This window comes from Mesoplodon densirostris, chromosome 5 (assembly GCF_025265405.1).
Source record: "Mesoplodon densirostris isolate mMesDen1 chromosome 5, mMesDen1 primary haplotype, whole genome shotgun sequence".
NCBI lineage: Eukaryota > Metazoa > Chordata > Mammalia > Artiodactyla > Ziphiidae > Mesoplodon > Mesoplodon densirostris.
The window spans coordinates 118,799,085-118,820,757 of record NC_082665.1 but is presented as its reverse complement, the minus strand read 5'-3'; the positions used below and the strand labels follow the sequence as shown (position 1 = coordinate 118,820,757).

The following is a 21,673-nucleotide window of genomic DNA, read 5'->3' as shown; positions in this document are numbered from 1 at the left end:
ACTACGGGGAAACATAACAAGAAATCCTTGCATGATACTGGAATCTCAAATGACCACACTTTCGATATAAGGACACATGGTAACTAAAAAGCTATTTTGAGATAAATTTCAAAGATATGAAATATAAGTAAATCACCATGAACTAACCAATAAGACTAAAAAGTCCAAGTTATAAGACTTCTTTCATTATTCTCCCTACATTTTCTTTATCCATTTATATTTCAGTCTCCTAAAGAACTTCAATATCCTGTCAAGTTTAAGTGAAGAATGATATATGACACTATCTACACAGTAAATTTACTGTTGTTTAAGGATAGGCATATCAAGTCTACCACTTTAAGATTTCATAAAAACAGAAAGGAAGCAAAAAAACCAAAGGCTGGGAATTTTTCAACTATTGTGATGCAGTTTATGACAAGAAACTTTTTGGAATTCAAGAATAAGAAGCAGAAGCAGTACTTTGAAAAAAAAAAAAAAAAAAAAAGAAGCAGTGCTCTAAATGGCCAAGCTAAGTTTAGAAATATTGTGTGAGGCACTAATTGTAGATAAAAGGTCACTTTAATTGAAATAGGAATGAGGAATATATCGCTGTCTCTGTCTGTGGCTCTGTTTCTAATGAAAAGTTTAAGTAAAATAATTGCAGGTCTCTGGAAATTCATTTAGCCCTCTTTATGCATAAATCCAGACATATCACTATAAAATCTCACTGCTATTAAGTATCTTCAAATCAAATAATTATACAGGTAATGGTTTAGGTGATCTGAATTTAGAATGAATAAATCAATTTTACTTCTTTTTCTATTACCTAAGCACAAAGGTACATTTCACTTAGCTCTAAATACATCATATTTAAAACACATAGTATCTAAACATCTTCATTATACATAGATCTACACAAAATCAAAATCATTTCATTATACCTAATTACTGAGTTTTAAGACAGAAAGAAATAAGTAGAATTGGTTTTTCAAACCTGTTGTGATGTGAATATCTTCTTGTGTCTTCTGTTTTTTGAAATTCCCTCATGGGTACTGGCTTTACTGGTGAACCCTAGGTCAAAAAAAGAAAAACAGATCAATTTAACACATGTATCCAGAAAAGTGTAATTACACAGTTCATATTCAACTTGGCATTTAGGGATCTGTATATTACACTAAAAATATTTTAACAGAAACTTCAAATGTGAATTTTCATGTTTAAAAGCATTATAGGCTATATTACTGCTTTGGTAAACACAAAACTGTTCACAATCCAAAAACATTTATTTAAAAAAAAGCAGATTTTCTTCACACTGTATTTTATGAATTATAATAACCATATATTAATATTTACTAGATGATAAGATGTGAAAGTTGAAAAGGATCTTAGTGGTCATCTAGTACAAACTTCCATCTAGAACAGGAATTCCTACCAACCCTACCGTGACTTTTGCTCAGTCTCTCTTGAATATTTCTAGTAATAGGAAGTTCACTGGGGAGGTTACATTTCTTTACTTCTTCATCATCATAAATTGTTACTTATGTTAGTCAGACAAATAGTCCTGGGGATGCTGGTGGAATACCAAGATAAAGCAAAAAGTAATTTCTATTTATGGTAAAATATGATATTAATTAAAAGAGAAATAGTGGCAATTTATTTATAAACTGAAGGGTAAAGGTCATTTCAAAAAACATTACCAAAGAAAATTAAACTGGCTTAAGTTATATGGACTATATACTGAAAAATAAAATTATAAATCAAAGGTAGAGGCTCATGGGATATCACACCACATATTTTGTCAAATGAGAATTTATAAAAATAATATAATCTTACTTCAACACCAAAAATAATCGTCAAAAGGGGTATTCTGGAAGGGGAAAAAAAAACTTATCCAAAAAAAAAAAAACCCCTAAAAATCAAATGTAAAACTATTTATAGTCTATTTCCAAGAAGTAGGTACATCACAAATAACTAGAAGATCTTCTTTGGTGAGTTACTCCAAAGGGCTAAAGCTGACTCCCGTAAAGTCTGGGCATAACGATCATATTAAATGAGATACAATTCTAGAAACTTGATGAGAGAATAATTACTCTAATTTCAGTGAATATGACTTTTTAAGTAAACAAAAATCTCTCCTAGTATGTTAACATCAGTGACTTATTACCCTGGTTTTACAATACTGCAATTACCTAAAATTATAAGGGGTACATGAAATTTTCATGACAAAATGAATGTAACATTGGTTTAATTTAAAAAATATGTCATAGTCTATAAATATAAGTCATACCTTATTTATCACAGTATCACTATGTATGTGACAGGCATTATGATAAAATTAAACAACAGCAGAGCGTTTAAAATCTCAAATTGTTTTTAACAACCCATGTTTAGGTAGTATCCAAGAATATAAAAAAAGTATTTCTTCACTGGTTATTAAACCATTTAAAATAATACTGCTTTATTTTATTTTTATAGGTGCCAAACTTTAGAAAGCCTTATGACACAGAGGTCATAAAGAGCCTTATGACAGAATCATAAAAACTACTATATATAGTAGGTAGATGGAATCAAGAAACTTATTACAAATTAGCCAATATAATGGATTAAAGAAATGATACTACAATTTTTCATCAGTAGCATAACGTGCATTTTCACTTTTAGTAGAAATACCTCATCTACACAGCCTAATTAACAATAAAATGGTCAAAGAGAAAGACCACAAGAAAAAGGATTCCCTTTTAGATTATAATGTGCATTGTTAACTTAAGCTGTATTGCAAAGTAGTTGCCCTCTGCTCTAGCAGAAGTGATTATAGCCTGAACCACAAGTAGTTTCATTAATCACAGGTACACACTGCTATCTGTAGGCTGCAGGACTTTGATTTACAGTAGTCCACTTTATCTTCTGGTTTCACTTTTCGAGGTTTCAGTCACCCACAGTCAACCATGTTCCAAAAATATTAAATGGATAACTTCAGAAATAAACAATTCATAAGTTTTAAGTTGCATGCTGTTCTGATGAAATCTCAAGCTGTCCCGCTCCATCCCACCTGGGCTGTAAATCGTCTCTTTGTCCAGAGTATCCTGCCTGTTAGTCTGTTAGTAGCCGGCTCAGTCTGTCTCTCTTGGTTAACAGATTGACTGTCGCAGTATAGCAGTGCCTATTTTACTTAATAATGGCCCCAAGTGCAAAAGTAGTGATGTTGGCAATTCGAATATGCCAAAGAGAAGTCATAAAGTGCTTCCTTTAAGTGAAAAGGTGAAAGTTCTTGAATTAATAAGGAAAGAAAAGAAATTGTATGTTGAGGTAAGATCTATAGTAAGAAGAAATCTTCTATCTGTGAAATTGTGAAGGAAAAAGACATACATGCTAGTTTTGCTGTTGCACCTCAAACTGCAAAAGTTACAGTCACAGCATGTGATAAATGAATGCTTAATTAAGATGGAAAAGGCATTAAATTTGTACAATGAAATATTTCGAGAGAGAGAAACCACATTCATATAACTTGTTACAGTATATTGTTATAATTTTTCTATTTTATTATTAGTTATTATTCTTAATCTCTTACTGTGACTAATTTATGAATTAAACTTTATCATAGGTGTGTATGTATAAGAAAAATCATAGTACATATAGGGCTCAGTACCATCCGTGGTTTCAGGCAACCATCCACTAGGGGTCTTAGAACGTACACCCTGTGGATATGGGGTGGGGGGAATACTGTATATAACTTTATCCAGCTTTAAATACAAGAATGTCATTTGAACACCAACAAAAAATACTGTGTTCAAAAGCCTTCAGACAGGAAGACCAAGGGTTTTTTTTTTTTTTTTTAAAGAATGATAATAACACTCTATAACATGTCCCACTTGAAGTGACTATTCACTATTTCTAAAAGACTAAATACATCATTCTCCAAAAAGGCCCCAAGTGTTTCTCAAATAATCCCTGCTCAAAGCCTGGGACCAACTCCAGACATTAACATCACACACACTGAAGTGAAGCCATTTTATTATGCTGAGTAGATACACTGAAGAATGCTATTTCTACTTGAGACCCTTGGGGAATTGGCAGAGATTTTGCAGTGGGCTGAATGCTCATTTGTTTTCTAAGGCAACTCAATGCTCCACTATAAGAGACATCCAAGAATTTTAATGGCAAACAATTTATATTCTGTGTGACTTCACATAAAAGCGCCAATATAATTAAGCTCATCATAAAAATTCTATGGTTAAGTTTGTATGTTGCTCCAAAAGTCAGCAGTTTGGTTCAGTTCTTAATTACTGATCAAACTATGATTTACCAGTTAATAAAAATAAGAAAACAATAAGAACAACAATGAAAAGCATCATATTCCTCTGCATTTTCTTCCAAGGCATAGGATAATCTTAGGACTTCTTTTATTCCCTCTTCAAAATTCTGAAATCTGTCTTTTTATTTGAAAAATAAACTTAAACTTTACTTGAGAGTATTGTGATTTTAAAAATAAATCTGAAAAACTCAGTAATAAAATTGGAACTAAATATAATAAAACAAATAATTAAGCCTAAACCAACAAACCACTGATATGATAGAAATTTATACTGTCATAAACTGTTTTTACTAGGGGATAGCAAAAAATTTAAGCTTAAGTGTGTATATTACCTCATGAGAGATTCGCCGTTGTTCAATATATGCCATAAACTGTGAACTGAGGCTGTCTGAGTCCAGGCCCTTGGGTGGTCTCACTTCTTCCTCTTCTTCCTCTGCAGTACAGCTGTCAATATAGTCAATCTGATCCAGATCATGCTCCACTGTTCATATGACACATACACACACAGACACCAGAAAAAACATTCAAATTAGATAGCCAACAAAAAACACTGAATTGTATTCTTTCCTTTTCCCTAACATTTTCTATTCTGAAACTGGGAAGAATAAGAAGTTTAAATTACATAAGCCTTTATTATTTAGTCCATGGCCACTCACAAAAATAGGCTAAAGAAAAAATCTTAGTCCTAATTCACTATAAAGAATGCAGTAATTGATGGTAATTATTAGAAAACAGACCTCTAATATTTCTTTTTTCTTTGGACAGCTCTTGACTATCTTAAACAAGACAGTTCTAGTTTGTGAGACAGATAAGAAGAATAATTTTTTAACATCAGAAAATATATATTCTTTTAGGTTTTTTTGTTTTTTTGTTTTTTTTTTTGCATGTTTTAGGTTTGGGGCTTAATCATACCTCTCTGAAGAGCTGGGAGGCAGAAAACCTAACACAATCAACTCAAAATAAAAGTGAAAAGACAGGAGGAAAGTGGACTTGGTGATAAATAAGTAGATACTGACGACTGTTCCCTTTCCTGTAACTGTTGTCCATAACTAGAACAAGATTTATTTTCCTATTTAGAAAATTATTTTCTAGAGGTCAGTATTGCAGATATTTTGTAGCAGTTTGCGGATGGAAGGGAATCATTTGAGGAATTTTTGCTTCTCAGAATGCTCTGGGGTGAGGAGAAGCACATAAATAACATATAGCCACATCATTATTTCTTCTAATACACTTGGGTGCACCCCACTAATTTTTTTTTAAGTTTAAAAAGTAACTATTTTTAAAAGCCACTTTAGGCCTGGAGGAAGATGGTGGAAGAGTAAGACGCGGAGATCACCTTCCTCCCCACAGATACATCAGAAATTTATCTACACGTGGAACAACTCCTACAGAACACCTACTGAACACTGACAGAAGACCTCAGACCCCCCAAAAGGCAAGAAACTCCCCACATACTTGGGTAGGACAAAAGAAAAAAGAATAAACAGAGACAAAAGGATAGGGATGGGTCCTGCACCAGTGGGAGGGAGCCGTGAAGGAGGAAAGGTTTCCACACACTAGAAGCCCCATCGCGGGCAGAGACTGCAGGTGGCGGAGGGGAAAAGCTTTGGAGTAGCGGAGGAGAGCACAGCAACAGGGGTGTGGAGGGCAAAGCGGAGAGATTCCGGCACAGAGGATCGGTGCCCTCAGGCACACACCAGCCCGAGAAGCTTGTCTGCTCGGCTGCCGGGGCGGGCGGGGCTGGGAGCTGAGGCTCGGGTAACGGGTTTCAGTCGGAGCGCAGGGAGAGGACTGGGGCTGGTGGCAGGAAGAGAGCCTGAAGGGGTTAGTGCACCACGGCTAGCCCGGAGGGAGTCCGGGGAAAAAGTCTGGAGCTGCCGAAGAGGCAAGAGACTTTTTCTTCCCTTTTGTTTCCTGGTGCGCGAGGACAGGGCATTAAGAGAGCTGCTTAAAGAAGCACCAGAGGGCTTCCCTGGTGGCGCAGTGGTTGGGAGTCCGCCTGCCGATGCAGGGGACATGGGTTCGTGCCCCGGTCTGGGAGAATCCCACATGCCGTGGAGCGGCTGGCCCCGTGAGCTATGGCCGCTGAGCCTGCGCGTCCGGAGCCTGCGCTCCGCAACGGGAGAGGCCACAACAGTGAGAGGCCCATTACAGCAAAAAAAAAAAAAAAAAAAAAAAAGAAGCACCAGAGACGGGCGCGAGCCGCGGCTAAAGGCGCGGACCCCAGAGACGGGCGTGGGACGCTGGGGTTGCTGCTGCCGCCACCACAAGGCCTGTGTGCGAGCGCAGGTCACTGTCCACCCCGCCTTCCAGGGAGCCTGTGCACCCCGCCACTGCCGGGGTCCCGGGACCCAGGGACGGCTTTCCCGGGAAAGTGCACGGAGCGCCTCGGGTTGGTGCAACCTCACGCCGGCCTCTAACGCCGCAGGCCCGCCCCACACTGCGCGCCCCTCCCTCCCCTATGCCTGAGTGAATCAGAGCCCCCGAATCAGCGGCTCCTTTAAACCCGTCCTGTCTGAGCGAAGAACGGACGCCCTCCGGCGACCTACGCGCAGAGGCGGGGCCAGGTCCAAGGCTGAGACCCGGGAGCTGTGAGGGCAGAGACAGGGAAATCTCTCTGTGCAGCCTCAGAGGCAGCGGATTAAAGCTCCACGGTCCACTTGATGTGCCCTGCGTCTGTGGAGTGCATGAATGGACAGCGAATCATCCCAAATTAAGGAGGTGGACTTTGAGAGCAAGATTTCAGACTTTTCCCCCTTTTCCTCTTTTTACAACGAATTATCCCAAATTGAGGAGGTGGACTTGGAGAGCAAGATTTTCGATTTTTCCCCCTGCTCTCTTTTTGTGAATGTGTATGTGTATGCTTCTGTGTGAGATTTCCTCTGTATAGCTTTGCTTCCACCATATGTCCCAGGGTTCTATCTGTCCGTTTTTTTTCAATAATTAATTTTTAAGTTTAATAACACTACTATATTTTATACTTTATTCTATTTTACCTTACCTGCTCTTTCTTTTTTCTACCTTCCCTTCCTCCCTCCCTCCCTCCGCCCCTCCTTTCCTTCTTTCTCTTTCTTTCCTTCCTCCCTCCCTCCCTCCTTCCTTGCACTCTTTCTTTTTCTTTCCTTCCTCCCTCCCTTCCTCCTTTCTTTCTTTCTTTCCTCCCTCCCTTCTTCCATTCACTCTTTCTTTTTCTTTCCTTCCTCCCTCCTTTCTTTCTTTCTTTCCTTCCTCCCTCCCTCCCTTCTTCTATTCACTCTTTCTTTTTCTTTCCTTCCTCCCTCCCTCCCTCCTTTCTTTCTTTCTTTCCGTCCTTCCTCCCTCCCTCCCTCCTTTCTTTCTTCCTTCCTTCCTTTCTTTCCTTCTTCCTTTCTTTCTCTCTCTCTTTCTTTCTTCTACTAATTCTTTCTTTCTACTTTTTCTCCCTTTTATTCTGAGCCGGGTAGATGAAAGGCTCTTGGTGCTGCAGCCAGGAGTCAGTGCTGTGCCTCTGAAGTGGGAGAGCCAACTTCAGGACACGGGTCCACAAGAGACCTCCCAGCTCCACATAATATCAAGCGGCAAAAATCTCCCAGAGATCTCCATCTCAACACCAGCACCCAGCTTCAGTCAACGACCAGCAAGCTACAGTGCTGGTCACCCTATGCCAAGCAACAAGCAAGGCAGGAACACAACACCACCCATTAGCAGAGAGGCTGCCTAAAAACATAATAAGGCCACAGGCACCCCAAAACACACCACCAGACGTGGACCTGTCCACCAGAAAGACAAGATCGAGCCTCAACCACCAGAACACAGGCACTAGTCCCCCCCACCAGGAAGCCTACACAACCTACTGAAACAACCTTAGCCACTGGGGACAGACACCAAAAACAACGGGAACTACGAATCTGCAGCCTGCAAAAAGGAGACCCCAAACACAGTAACATAAGCAAAATGAGAAGACAGAAAAACACACAGCAGGTGAAGGAGCAAGATAAAAACCTACCAGACCTAACAAATGAAGAGGTAATAGGCAGTCTACCTGAAAAAGAATTCAGAATAATGATAGTAAAGATGATCCAAGATTCTATTTCCAAGATCCAAAATCTTGGAAATAGAATAGACAAAATGCAAGAAACAGTTAACAAGGACCTAGAAGAACTAAAGATGAATCAAGCATTGATTAAAAACACAATAAATGAAATGAAAAATACTCTAGATGGGATCAATAGCAGAATAACTGAGGCAGAAGAACGGATAAGTGAGGTGGAAGATAAAATAGTGGAAATAACTGATGCAGAGCAAAATAAAGAAAAAAGAATGAAAAGAACAAAGGACAGTCTCAGAGACCTCTGGGACAACATTAAAGGCACCAACATTCGAATTATAGGGGTTCCAGAAGAAGAAGAGAAAAAGAAAGGGACTGAGAAAATATTTGAAGAGATTATAGTTGAAAACTTCCCTAATATGGGAAAGGAAATAGTTAATCAAGTCCAGGAGGCACAGAGAGTCCCATACAGAATAAATCCAAGGAGAAATACGCCAAGACACATATTAATCAAACTATCAAAAATTAAACACAAAGAAATCATATTAAAAGCAGCAAGGGAGGGGCTTCCCTGGTGGCGCAGTGGTTGAGAGTCCGCCTGCCGATGCAGGGGACACGGGTTCGTGCCCCGGTCTGGAAAGATCCCACATGCCGCGGAGCGACTAGGCCCGTGAGCCACGGCCGCTGAGCCTGCGCATCCGGAGCCTGTGCTCCGCAACGGGAGAAGCCACAACAGTGAGAGGCCCGCGTACCGCAAAAAAAAAAAAAAAAAAAGCAGCAAGGGGAAAAAAAACAAATAACACACAAGGGAATCCCCATAAGGTTAACAGCTGATCTCTCAGCAGAAACTCTACAAGCCAGAAGGGAGTGGCAGGACATAATTAAAGTGATGAAGGAGAGAAACCTGAAACCAAGATTACTCTACCCAGCAAGGATCTCATTCAGATTTGATGGAGAAATTAAAACCTTTACAGACAAGCAAAAGCTCACAGAGTTCAGCACCACCAAACCAGCTTTACAACAAATGCTAAAGGAACTTCTCTAGGCAAGAAACACAACAGAAGGAATATACCTACAATAACGAACCCAAAGCAATTAAGGAAATGGGAATAGGAACATACATATCAATAATTACCTTAAATGTAAATGGACTAAATGCTCCCACCAAAAGACACAGATTGGCTGAATGGATACAAAAACAAGACCCATATATATGCTGTCTACAAGAGACCCGCTTCAGACCTAGAGACACATACAGATTGAAAGTAAGGGGATGGAAAAAGATATTCCATGCAAATGGAAATCAAAAGAAAGCTGGAGTAGCAATTCTCATATCAGACAAAATAGACTTTAAAATAAAGACTATTGGAAGAGACAAAGAAGGACACTACATAACAATCAAGGGATCGATCCAAGAAGAAGATATAACAATTGTAAATATTTATGCACCCAACATAGGAGCACCTCAATACATAAGGCAAATACTAACAGCCATAAAAGGGGAAATCGACAGTAACACACTCATAGCAGGGGACTTTAACACCCAACTTTCGGGCTTCCCTGGTGGCGCAGTGGTTGAGAGTCCGCCTGCTGATGCAGGGGACACGGGTTCTGGTCCAGGAAGATCCCATATGCCGCGGAGCGGTGGGGCCCATGAGCCATGGCTGCTGAGCCTGCACGTCCAGAGCCTGTGCTCCGCAACGGGAGAGGCCCCTTTAAAACAAACAAACAAACAAACAAACAAAAAATCACCCCACTTTCACCAATGGACAGATCATCCAAAATGAAAATAAATAAGGAAACACAAGCTTTAAATGATACATTAAACAAGATGGACTTAATTGATATTTATAGGACATTCCATCCAAAAACAACAGAATACATATTTTTCTCAAGTGCTCATGGAACATTCTCCAGGATAGATCATATCTTGGGTCACAAATCAAGCCTTGGTAAATTTAAGAAAATTGAAATTGTATCAAGTATCTTTTCTGACCACAACGCTATGAGACTAGACATCAATTACAGGAAAAGATCTGTAAAAAATACAAACACATGGAGGCTAAACAATACACTACTCAATAACGAAGTGATCACTGAAGAAATCAAACAGGAAATAAAAGAATACCTAGCAACAAATGACAATGGAGACACGACGACCCAAAACCTATGGGACGCAGCAAAAGCAGTTCTAAGGGGGAAGTTTATAGCAATACAATCCCACCATAAGAAACAGGAAACATCTCGAGTAAACAACCTGACCCTGCACCTAAAGCAATTAGAGAAAGAAGAACAAAAAACCCCCAAAATTAGCAGAAGGAAAGAAATCATAAAGATCAGATCAGAAATAAATGAAAATGAAATGAAGGAAATGATAGCAAAGATCAATAAAACTAAAAGCTATTTCTTTGAGAAGATAGACAAAATTGACAAACCATTAGCCAGACTCATCAAGAAAAAAAGGGAGAAGACTCAAATCAATAGAATTAGAAATGAAAAAGGAGAAGTAACAACTGACACTGCAGAAATACAAAAGATCATGAGAGATTACTACAAGCAACTCTATGCCAATAAAATGGACAACCTGGAAGAAATGGACAAATTCTTAGAAATGCACAACCTGCCAAGACTGAATCAGGAAGAAATAGAAAATATGAATAGACCAATCACAAGCACTGAAATTGAAACTGTGATCAAAAATCTTCCAACAAACAAAAGCCCAGGACCAGATGGCTTCACAGGCAAATTCTATCAAACATTTAGAGAAGAGCTAACACCCATCCTTCTCAAACTCTTCCAAACAATTTCAGAGGAAGCAACATTCCCAAACATATCCTATGAGGCCACCATCACCTTGATACCAAAAGCAGGCAAGGATGTCACAAAGAAAGAAAACTACAGGCCAATATCACTGATGAACATAGATGCAAAAATCCTCAACAAAATACTAGCAAACAGAATCCAACAGCACATTAAAAGGATCATACACCATGATCAAGTGGGGTTTATGCCAGGAATGCAAGGATTCTTCAATATATGCAAATCAATCAATGTGATACACCATATTAACAAGTTGAAGGAGAAAAACCATATGATCATCTCAATAGATGCAGAGAAAGCTTTCGACAAAATTCAACACCCATTTATAATAAAAACCCTGCAGAAAGTAGGCATAGAGGGAACTTTCCTCAACATAATAAAGGCCATATATGACAAACCCACAGCCAACATGGTCCTCAATGGTGAAAAACTGAAACCATTTCCACTAAGATCAGGAACAAGACAAGGTTGCCCACTCTCACCACTCTTATTCAACTTAGTTTTGGAAGCTGTAGCCACAGCAATCAGAGAAGAAATGGAAATAAAAGGAATCCAAATTGGAAAAGAAGAAGTAAAGCTGTCACTGTTTGCAGATGACATGATACTATACATAGAGAATCCTAAAGATGCTACCAGAAAACTACTAGAGCTAATCAATGAATTTGGTAAAGTAGCAGGATACAAAATTAATGCACAGAAATCTCTGGCATTCCTGTACACTAATGATGAAAAATCTGAAAATGAAATCAAGAAAACACTCCCATTTACCATTGCAACAAAAAGAATAAAATACCTAGGAATAAACCTACCTAAGGAGACAAAAGACCTGTATGCAGAAAATTATAAGACACTGATGAAAGAAATTAAAGATGATACAAATAGATGGAGAGATATACCATGCTCCTGGATTGGAAGAATCAATATTGTGAAAATGACTCTACTACCCAAAGCAATCTACAGATTCAATGCAATCCCTATCAAACTACCACTGGCATTTTTCACAGAACTGGAACAAAAAATTTCAAAATTTGTTTGGAAAAACAAAAGACCCTGAATAGCCAAAGCAATCTTGAGAACGAAAAACGGAGCTGGAGGAATCAGGCTCCCTGACTTCAGACTATACTACAAAGCTACAGTACTCAAGACAGTGTGGTACTGGCACAAAAACAGAAAGATAGATCAATGGAACAGGATAGAAAGCCCAGAGATAAACCCACGCACATATGGTCAACTTATCTTTGATAAAGGAGGCAGGAATGTACAGTGGAGAAAGGACAGTCTCTTCAATAAGTGGTGCTGGGAAAACTGGACAGGGACATGTAAAAGTATGAGATTAGATCACTCCCTAACACCATACACAAAAATAAGCTCAAAATGGATTAAAGACCTAAATGTAAGGCCAGAAACTATCAAACTCTTAGAGGAAAACATAGGCAGAACACTCTATGACATAAATCACAGCAAGATCCTTTTTGACCCACCTCCTAGAGAAATGGAAATAAAAACAAAGATAAACAAATGGGACCTAATGAAACTTCAAAGCTTTTGCACAGCAAATGAAACCATAAACAAGACCAAAAGACAACCCTCAGAATGGGAGAAAATATTTGCAAATGAAGCAACTGACAAAGGATTAATCTCCAAAATTTATAAACAGCTCATGCAGCTCAATAGCAAAAATACAAACAACCCAATCCAAAAATGGGCAGAAGACTTAAACAGGCATTTCTCCAAAGATGATATGCAGACTGCCAACAAACATATGAAAGAATGCTCAACACCATTAATCATTAGAGAAATGCAAATCAAAACTACAATGAGATATCATCTCACACCAGTCAGAATGGCCATCATCAAGAAATCTAGAAACAATAAATGCTGGAGACGGTGTGGAGAAAAGGGAACACTCTTGCACTGCTGGTGGGAATGTGAATTGGTACAGCCACTATGGAGAACGGTATGGAGGTTCCTTAAAAACTAAAAATAGAACTACCATATGACCCAGCAATCCCACTACTAGGCATATACCCTTAGAAAACCATAATTCAAAAAGAGACATGTACCAAAATGTTCATTGCAGCTCTATTCACAATAGCCTGGAGCTGGAAACAACCTAAGTGTCCATCATCGGATGAATGGGTAAAGAAGATGTGGCACATATATACAATGGAATATTACTCAGCCATAAAAAGAAACGAAACTGAGCTATTTGTAATGAGGTGGATAGACCTAGAGTCTGTCATACAGAGTGAAGTAAGTCAGAAAGAGAAAAACAAATACCGTATGCTAACACATATATAAGGAATTAAAAAAAAATGTCATGAAGAACCTAGGGGTAAAACGGGAATAAAGACATGGACCTACTTGAGAATGGACTTGAGGATATGGGGAGGGGGAAGGGTAAGCTGTGACAAAGCGAAAGAGCGGCATGGACATATATACACTACGAAACGTAAGGTAGATAGATAGTGGGAAGCAGCCGCAGAGCACAGGGAGATCAGCTCGGTTCTTTGTGACCGCCTGGAGTGGTGGGATGGGGAGGGTGGGAGGGAGGGAGATGCATGAGGGAAGGGATGTGGGAACAGATGTATATGTATGACTGATTCACTTTGTTATAAAGCAGAAACTAATAAAAAATAAAAATTAAAAAAAAATAAACAAAAAACTAGCCCAAATAACCGTCAGTGGTAGAAATTGTAATAGTGATTACCTCTGGTGGCAAGGAAGGGTTGACTGCAACAGGGGGCAAAGGAAGATTCAGAGGTGGTGGAAAACTTCTGTATCTTAATCTGGGTAATGGCTACACACATGTATCTGTTTGTCAAAACTCAACAAGTTGCGTGTTTAAAATCTGTGCATTTTACTCTATGTAAACTATTCCTTAATAAAGTATTGTTAGCATTTAAAAATGGAAAAAAAAAAAGCCACTTTAAATGGCACACTAGAAAAAAAAATACGTTACTACTAAGATGGTTTCTCCAGAGATGTATTTACTCCCAGCCATTATTGTATGGTGGTCTACAGGCTGCCTAAAAGTTGCAGTTGCTGGGAATAGAAAACTTGAAGAAGTCTATTTCTCAATTTAGTTTTCTGACTCAATTATTTCTAAATAATTCCATAACAGCAGTTAATATAAAAATGAATTGACTTATCATAATTATATAAATAGATAAAAGGCTGAAAAGGTTTTAAGTCTACACCCGTGTTAGAAACCAGGTGCATAAATGCATTTTTCCAATGTGCTACAACTTGTGTGACTAAATCAACAGTTCATTTTATAACTATCTCCCAAGAAAGCAACATCACTTTTTCATACTGTCTAGACCAGTGCTATCCAAGAGAAATAGAACATAAGCTATGAAAGTGAACCACACATGTAATTTTAAATTATCTAGTAGCCACATAAAAAAGTCAAAAGAAAAGGTGACATTAATTTTAATAATATATTTTACTTTGTTCAATATATTTAAAATATTATTATAACATATAATCAATATAAAGTATTACTGATGTTTTACATTCTCTTTCTCATGCAAAGGCTTCAAAATCTGATGTGTGTTTTATATTTATAGTACAGCTCAATTCAGAAAAGCCACATTTCAAATGCTCAATAACCACATGTGGCTAGTGGCACAGATCTAGAGATTATTTTAAGTCTGAAATGAACCAATGGGAAAGATATCTCATACGGAAGCAAGATTAAAATGAAAAGTACTGAAATGGTAAGTGACAGGAGTAAAAACTGAATATAAGATGGTAAGGAAAAAAAGGTGGGGCAAACCATTTAATTGAACTCATCATTCAGAGATGAATGGTCTTCTTAGATAATATAATAGATTTCTGGAAAATCAAAGTCATTTCTCCCTTATAGCTGGCCCTTAAAATTTAAACATTAGGATTTGGTAATTCAAACTAAAGCAATATTGAATGGAATGCTAAAATCAAGAGTCTGCTTCAGAAGCACAAGAAAGCAGAAAGAGCTCTGTTTGTTAATGAACTATAAAAATAAATTAAAAACATTTTTTAATTTAAATTATAAATTTAAAAATACCAGAATAAGGAAAACTTGGATTCAGATGCCCATGAAGAGCACAATTCCAGATGAAAGAAAAGGTACACATCAAGAAATGCACTGAATTCCTAAAAGAGGTCAAATAATGACCACAAAGAGAATCTTTAAAAAGGAGAATAGTACTTCAAAGAAGATCATGGTTAAATCAAGATGAACAAAGATCTATTCCAGGTAAACTGTCTTTAGTAAAGTTTCCTCCCAAAATACGAATAAGGGAAAAACATTGTATTTTAATTGCAAGTCTGAAACAGAGAAACTGAAATTTAACCCTAATAGAAAACATTTTTTTTCTAATCAGATGAGAAGAGGAGGGAGGTCTTTAAAGAAAGACTGGAAGAAGCTACAGATACACAAATAAAAGGAGTGGATGTGAAAAGGCCACTTAAAAAGTCAGAGAGATTATAAAGACTTTGGATTTCGTCAGGAATCATGTTTACCTCCACCATTTGTTACTACTATACTGCTGCGATTCTCCTGGTACTGGCTTTCTCTTCGTAGTCTTTGTTCTTTAGTAATTTCTGCTACACGAAGAGGCAGATCTGAAAATTCATCTGTAGGCTTAAAAAAAATAGAAGAAACATTAAAATAAATCATTTCAAATTTTAAGACAACATGGTACTTAAAACACAGATATAATATAAATTCATTAGAATTTATATTTAAGAAGAAATAGCAAAGTAGTTTCACAGATGCATCTAGAGATGCACATATTATCCAACAATATGAATGTACTTAATGCTACTGAAACTCACTCTTAAAAATGGTTAAAATGGTAAATTTTATATGTATTTCACCACAATTTTAAAAATAGGGTATATATGACTCTATATACATACATATATGAATTTAAAGTATTGACATAAATGTATCTGTATTGATATAGCCACAATCATGTACACACCCACCCACGCACAAATACCCAAGCAATTCCACATGACAAATGGGCTGTATTCTAAAATTAATTTGCTTTAGACTCCCAATAAAACAATGTTACAAATGGTACATTACTAGTCCTGCTAAACAAAACCTTAATCATTTAACCCAATTTATAGCTAAAATATTATACCTTAGTAATTTAAAAAGAAGAGAGAAAACATAATGCTGATAATTAAAAGAGAAAAATGAGGGACTTCCCTGGTGGTGCAGTGGTTAAGAATCCACCTGCCAATGCAGGGGACACGGGTTCAATCCCTGGTCCGGGAAGATCCCACATGCTGAGGAGCAACTAAGCCTGTGTGCCCTAAAGCCTGCATGTCACAACTACTGAGCCCACGTGCTGCAACTACTGAAGCCTGCGTGCTATAGGGCCTGCACGCTGCAACTACTGAGCCTGTGTGCTGCAACCACGGAAGCCCATGCGCCTAGAGCCTGTGCTCTGCAACAAGAGAAGCCACCGCAATGAGAAGCTCATGCACTGCAACGAAGACCCAAATGCAGCCAAAAAAAGAGAGAGAAAAATGATATAATTAGCTGAGAAAGTTACTTATTTATCTTGAGCATGTGGATACTCTTCATTAAGGTTCCCATCTCATTACCCATCAGCCTACAGTTCTATTTTCTTACCTTACAGTACCCTTTCTACCACCTCTGCTCAAGATTATACAGGCCCTCAACGTTCAGGTTTCAGTTGTAACTGGCTCAGTTCCCATTTGACCGTCCAGGATATAAAATTATTTATACAACACAATGAGGTAACACACATGTAAAACACACATGGTAAAAGATGGTAAAGAAACATAATACCTTTTTTGATGGTAGGATTATGTGGGAGTTTTACTCCTCCCTTGGCTATTCTATATTTTATATAACAAGAAATTGAGTCCAGTTAAGACACTTTCCATTTTCATCATTTTATTTTTTCTTAATCATGTTATAACATGCAGAATAGAAGAAACACTTACTTCATTCCCTGACCATCTCTTATCACCACTGTCCACACTATTGAAACCTGAATCAAGGGCTCCATAGGGGCGACCTGAGTACAGTTCTTCGTGGCTGCCAAAAAGAAACTTTAGTTGTTAATGTAAAGTTTGATATTTTAAAAATTAACATTTGAAATAAATCAGATGCAATTTTACTAATAAACATTTTCATGGCATTCAGGGACTTAACTACTTAGAATGAAATGAATATTCGTTTAACTTTTTAATATGAAAAATTCCAAATTCAAAGAAAGTAGATATAATAGTATAATGAACTACCATGTACTCATTATCCAGCTCTAAAAATATCCACATTCTTACTTCATCTATTCCTCCAGCCATTCCGAATGCCCCCTCAATTATTTTTATTTTTAACAGTAATCTTTTTCTTAAAGTAAAACTTACATACATTTAAATGCACAAACCTTTGACAAATGAATACATCTTTGTAACATACACACCTATCATGATATAGGACATTTCTACTTCACTAGAAAATTCCCACACATCCCTTCCCAGTCAACTTCCCTCACCTCGCCACTATGTGCTCCTAAGAGGCAACCACCATTCAAATTTTTTTCACCTTAATTAGTATAGAACATCCTCAAAGATGTACAAGATCTAATCCCTGGAACCCATAAATATGTTACTTTACATTGCAAACGGGAATTAAGGTTGCAAATAGAAGGTTGCTAATCAGAGGACCTTAAGTTAGGGAGATTATCCTGAATTATCTGAATGGGCTTGATGTAATCACAAGGTTCCTTAAACATGGAAGAGGGAAATAGAAGAGGAGGATTCAACGCTGGCTTGAAGATGGAGGGAGGGGACCAAGAACCAAGGAAAGAAGACAGCCGCTAGAAGTTGAAAAAGGCAAGGAAATACATCCTACTCAAAACCTACAGAAAAGAATGCAGCTCTGCTATCATCTTAATTTTAGCTCAATGAGACCAAAATTTAGACTTCTGACCTACACAACCATAAAATAATAAATCTGTGTTGTTTAGGCCTCTAAGTTTGGGGTGGTAACAATAGAAAAGTAATACAATTAGTTCTGCTTATTCCAGAATGCATAAAAATGGTATATGTAAAATTTTTCTACTCAGCATCATGTCAGTGAAATTCTTGATGTTTTTAATACCTTGGAGTAGAATGGATGAACTGTATGGTAAGCATAGGTTTAACTTAAAAAACAAAAACAAAAAAACCCCTGCCAACCTGTTTTTGAAAGTACCTATATCATTTTGCATTCCCACCAGCAATGTATTAGAGTTTCAGCTGCCAACACTGTATTCCCAGTCATTAATTTTAGTTATTATTCTGATGGGTATAAAATGTGTTTATATTTCTCTGATGACTAGTGATAATTAACATCAGTAATATTTAATACCTTTTTATGTGCTTATTGGCTGTTCATATATCTTCTTTTGTGAAATATCTGCTCAAACCTTTTGCCCATTTAAAAATGCTACATCAATAATCTTAAAAATATTTCGCTAAGTAAAAGAGGCCAGACAAAATGCTACATAATGTTCGATTTCATTTCTATGAATTTCTAGAAAATGCAAAACTATACTGACAGAAAGCAGATCAGTGATTGCCTGGGCTGAGGGTGATAAAAATATATAAATCTTGATTGTGTTGGTAGTTTTGTGACTGTATTCATGTACCAAAACTCACTGAATTGCACATTAAAATGGGTAAATTTTATGATTTATAAATTTTATCTCAGTAAAGCTGTTAAAAAAATGTCAATCAATTTTTCCAAAATGGATGTTCCAGTTTTACTTTTTACATATTGTACTACATAAGCAATATGAGAGCACTGGTTGTTCCACATCCTAACATTTGGTGTTCTCAGTCTTAATTTTATTCGTTCTTGTAGATGTGCAGTGATATCTCATTACATTTCGAAGATGACTAATGATAAGCACTTTTTTGTGTGCTTAATAGTCATTTATATATCTTTCTTCGTAAAGTCTATTCAAGCCTTTTGTCCATTTTTCAACTGGGTTGTCTTTTTTTTTTAACATCTTTATTGGAGTATAATTGCTTTACAATGGTGTGTTAGTTTCTGATTTATAACAAAGTGAATCAGTTATACACATACATATATCGCCATATCTCTTCCCACTTGCATCTCCCTCCCTCCCACCCTCCCTATCCCACCCCTCTAGGTGGTCACAAACCACTGAGCTGATCTCCTTATGCTATGTGGCTGCTTCTCACTAGCTATCTATTTTACGTTTGGTAGTGTATATATTTCCATGCCACTCTCTCACTTTGTCACAGCTTACCTTCCCCCTCCCCATATCCTCAAGTCCATGCTCTAGTAGGTCTGCGTCTTTATTCCCGTCTTACCCCTAGGTTCTTCATGACCTATTTTTTTTTCTTCTTAGATTCCATATATATGTGTTAGCATACGGTATTTGTTTTTCTCTTTCTGACTTACTTCACTCTGTATGACAGACTCTAGGTCCATCCATCTCACTACAAATAACTCAATTTCGTTTCTTTTTATGGCTGAGTAATATTCCATTGTATGTATGTCCCACATCTTCTTTATCCATGCATCTGTCAATGGACACTTAGGTTGCTTCCATGTCCTGGCTATTGTAAATAGAGTTGCAATGAATATTTTGGTACATGACTCTTTTTGAATTATGGTTTTCTCAGGGTATATGCCCAGTAGTGGGATTGCTGGGTCGTATAGAAATTCCATTTTTAGTTTTTTAAAGAACCTCCATACTGTTCTCCATAGTGGTTGTATCAATTTGAATTCTCACCAACAGTGCAAGAGTGTTCCCTTTTCTCCACACCCTCTCCAGCATTTGTTTCTAGATTTTTTGATGATGGCCATTCTGACTGGTGTGAGATGATATCTCATTGTAGTTTTGATTTGCATTTCTCTAATGATTAATGATATTGAGCATTCTTTCATGTGTTTGTTGGCAATCAGTATATCTTCATTGGAGAAATGTCTATTTAGGTCTTCTGCCCATTTTTTGAAGGGTTGTTTGATTTTTTGTTATTGAGCTGCATGAGCTGCTTGTAAATTTGGAGATTAATCCTTTGTAAGTTGCTTCGTTTGCAAATATTTTCTCCCATTCTGAGGGTTGTCTTTTGGTCTTGTTTATGGTTTCCTTTGCTGTGCAAAAGATTTTAAGTTTCATTAGGTCCCATTTGTTTATTTTTGTCTTTATTTCCATTTCTCTACGAGGTGGGTCAAAAAGGATCTTGCTGTGATTTATGTCATAGAGTGCTCTATGTTTTCCTCTGAGAGTTTGATAGTTTCTGGCCTTACATTTAGGTCTTTAATCCATTTTGAGCTTATTTTTGTGTATGGTGTTAGGGAGTGATCTAATCTCATACTTTTACATGTCCCTGTCCAGTTTTCCCAGCACCACTTATTGAAGAGGCTGTCTTTTCTCCACTGTATATTCTTGCCTCCTTTACCAAAAATAAGGTGTCCATATGCGCGTGGGTTTATCTCTGGGTGTTCTATCCTGTTCCACTGATCTATATTTGTTTTTGTGCTTGTACCATACTGTCTTGATTACTGTAGCTTTGTAGTATAGTCTGAAGTCAGGGAGCCTGATTCCTCCAGCTCCGTTTTTCGTTCTCAAGATTGCTTTGGCTATTCGGGGTCTTTTGTGTTTCCATACAAATTGTGAAATTTTTTGTTCTAGTTCTGTGAAAAATGCCAGTGGTAGTTTGATAGGGATTGCATTGAATCTGTAGATTGCTTTGGGTAGTAGAATCATTTTCACAATGTTGATTCTTCCAGTCCAAGAACATGGTATATGTCTCCATCTATTTGTATCATCTTTAATTTCTTTCATCAGTGTCTTATAATTTTCTGCATACAGGTCTTTTGTCTCCTTAGGTAGGATTATTCCTAGATATTTTATTCTTTTTGTTGCAGTGGTAAATGGGAGTGTTTTCTTGATTTCATTTTCAGATTTTTCATCATTAGTGTATAGGAATGCCAGGATTTCTGTGCATTAATTTTGTATCCTGCTACTTTACCAAATTCATTGATTAGCTCTAGTAGTTTTCTGGTAGCATCTTTAGGATTCTCTATGTATAGTATCATGTCATCTGCAAACAGTGACAGTGTTACTTCTTCTTTTCCGATTTGGTTTCCTTTTGTTTCCATTTCTTCTCTGATTGCTGTGGCTAAAACTTCCAAAACTATGTTGAATAAGAGTGGTGAGAGTGGGCAACCTTGTCTTGTTCCTGATCTTAGAGGAAATGCTTAGAGGATAGGTGTTAGCTCATCTCTAAATGTTTTATAGAATTCGCCTGTGAAGCCATCTGGTCCTGGGCTTTTGTTTGCTGGAAGATTTTTAATCACAGTTTCCATTTCAATGCTTGTGATTGGTCTGTTCATATTTTCTATTTCTTCCTGGTTCAGTCTCGGCAGGTTGTGCATTTCTAAGAATTTGTCCATTTTATCAGGTTGTCCATTTTATTGGCATAGAGTTGCTTATAGTAATCTCTCATGATCCTTTGTATTTCTGCAGTGTCAGTTGTTACTT

At 37.3% G+C, this 21,673-nt stretch overlaps 1 protein-coding gene across 6 annotated transcripts in view; it reads right to left on the bottom strand.

Annotated features, from left to right (window-relative positions):
• Positions 1-21,673, bottom strand: part of LRCH3 (leucine rich repeats and calponin homology domain containing 3) — a 128,960-nt gene that overhangs the window by 41,533 nt on the left and 65,754 nt on the right. For all 6 annotated transcript variants that reach the window (XM_060099391.1, XM_060099393.1, XM_060099388.1 and 3 more), the window contains exons 7-10: positions 17,112-17,205; positions 15,648-15,768; positions 4,624-4,772; positions 974-1,050 (exon numbers count right to left, since the gene is read on the bottom strand). In XM_060099391.1, coding sequence (XP_059955374.1) covers positions 974-1,050; positions 4,624-4,772; positions 15,648-15,768; positions 17,112-17,205 — 441 coding nt within the window. The remainder of the gene's footprint in view (positions 1-973; positions 1,051-4,623; positions 4,773-15,647; positions 15,769-17,111; positions 17,206-21,673) is intronic.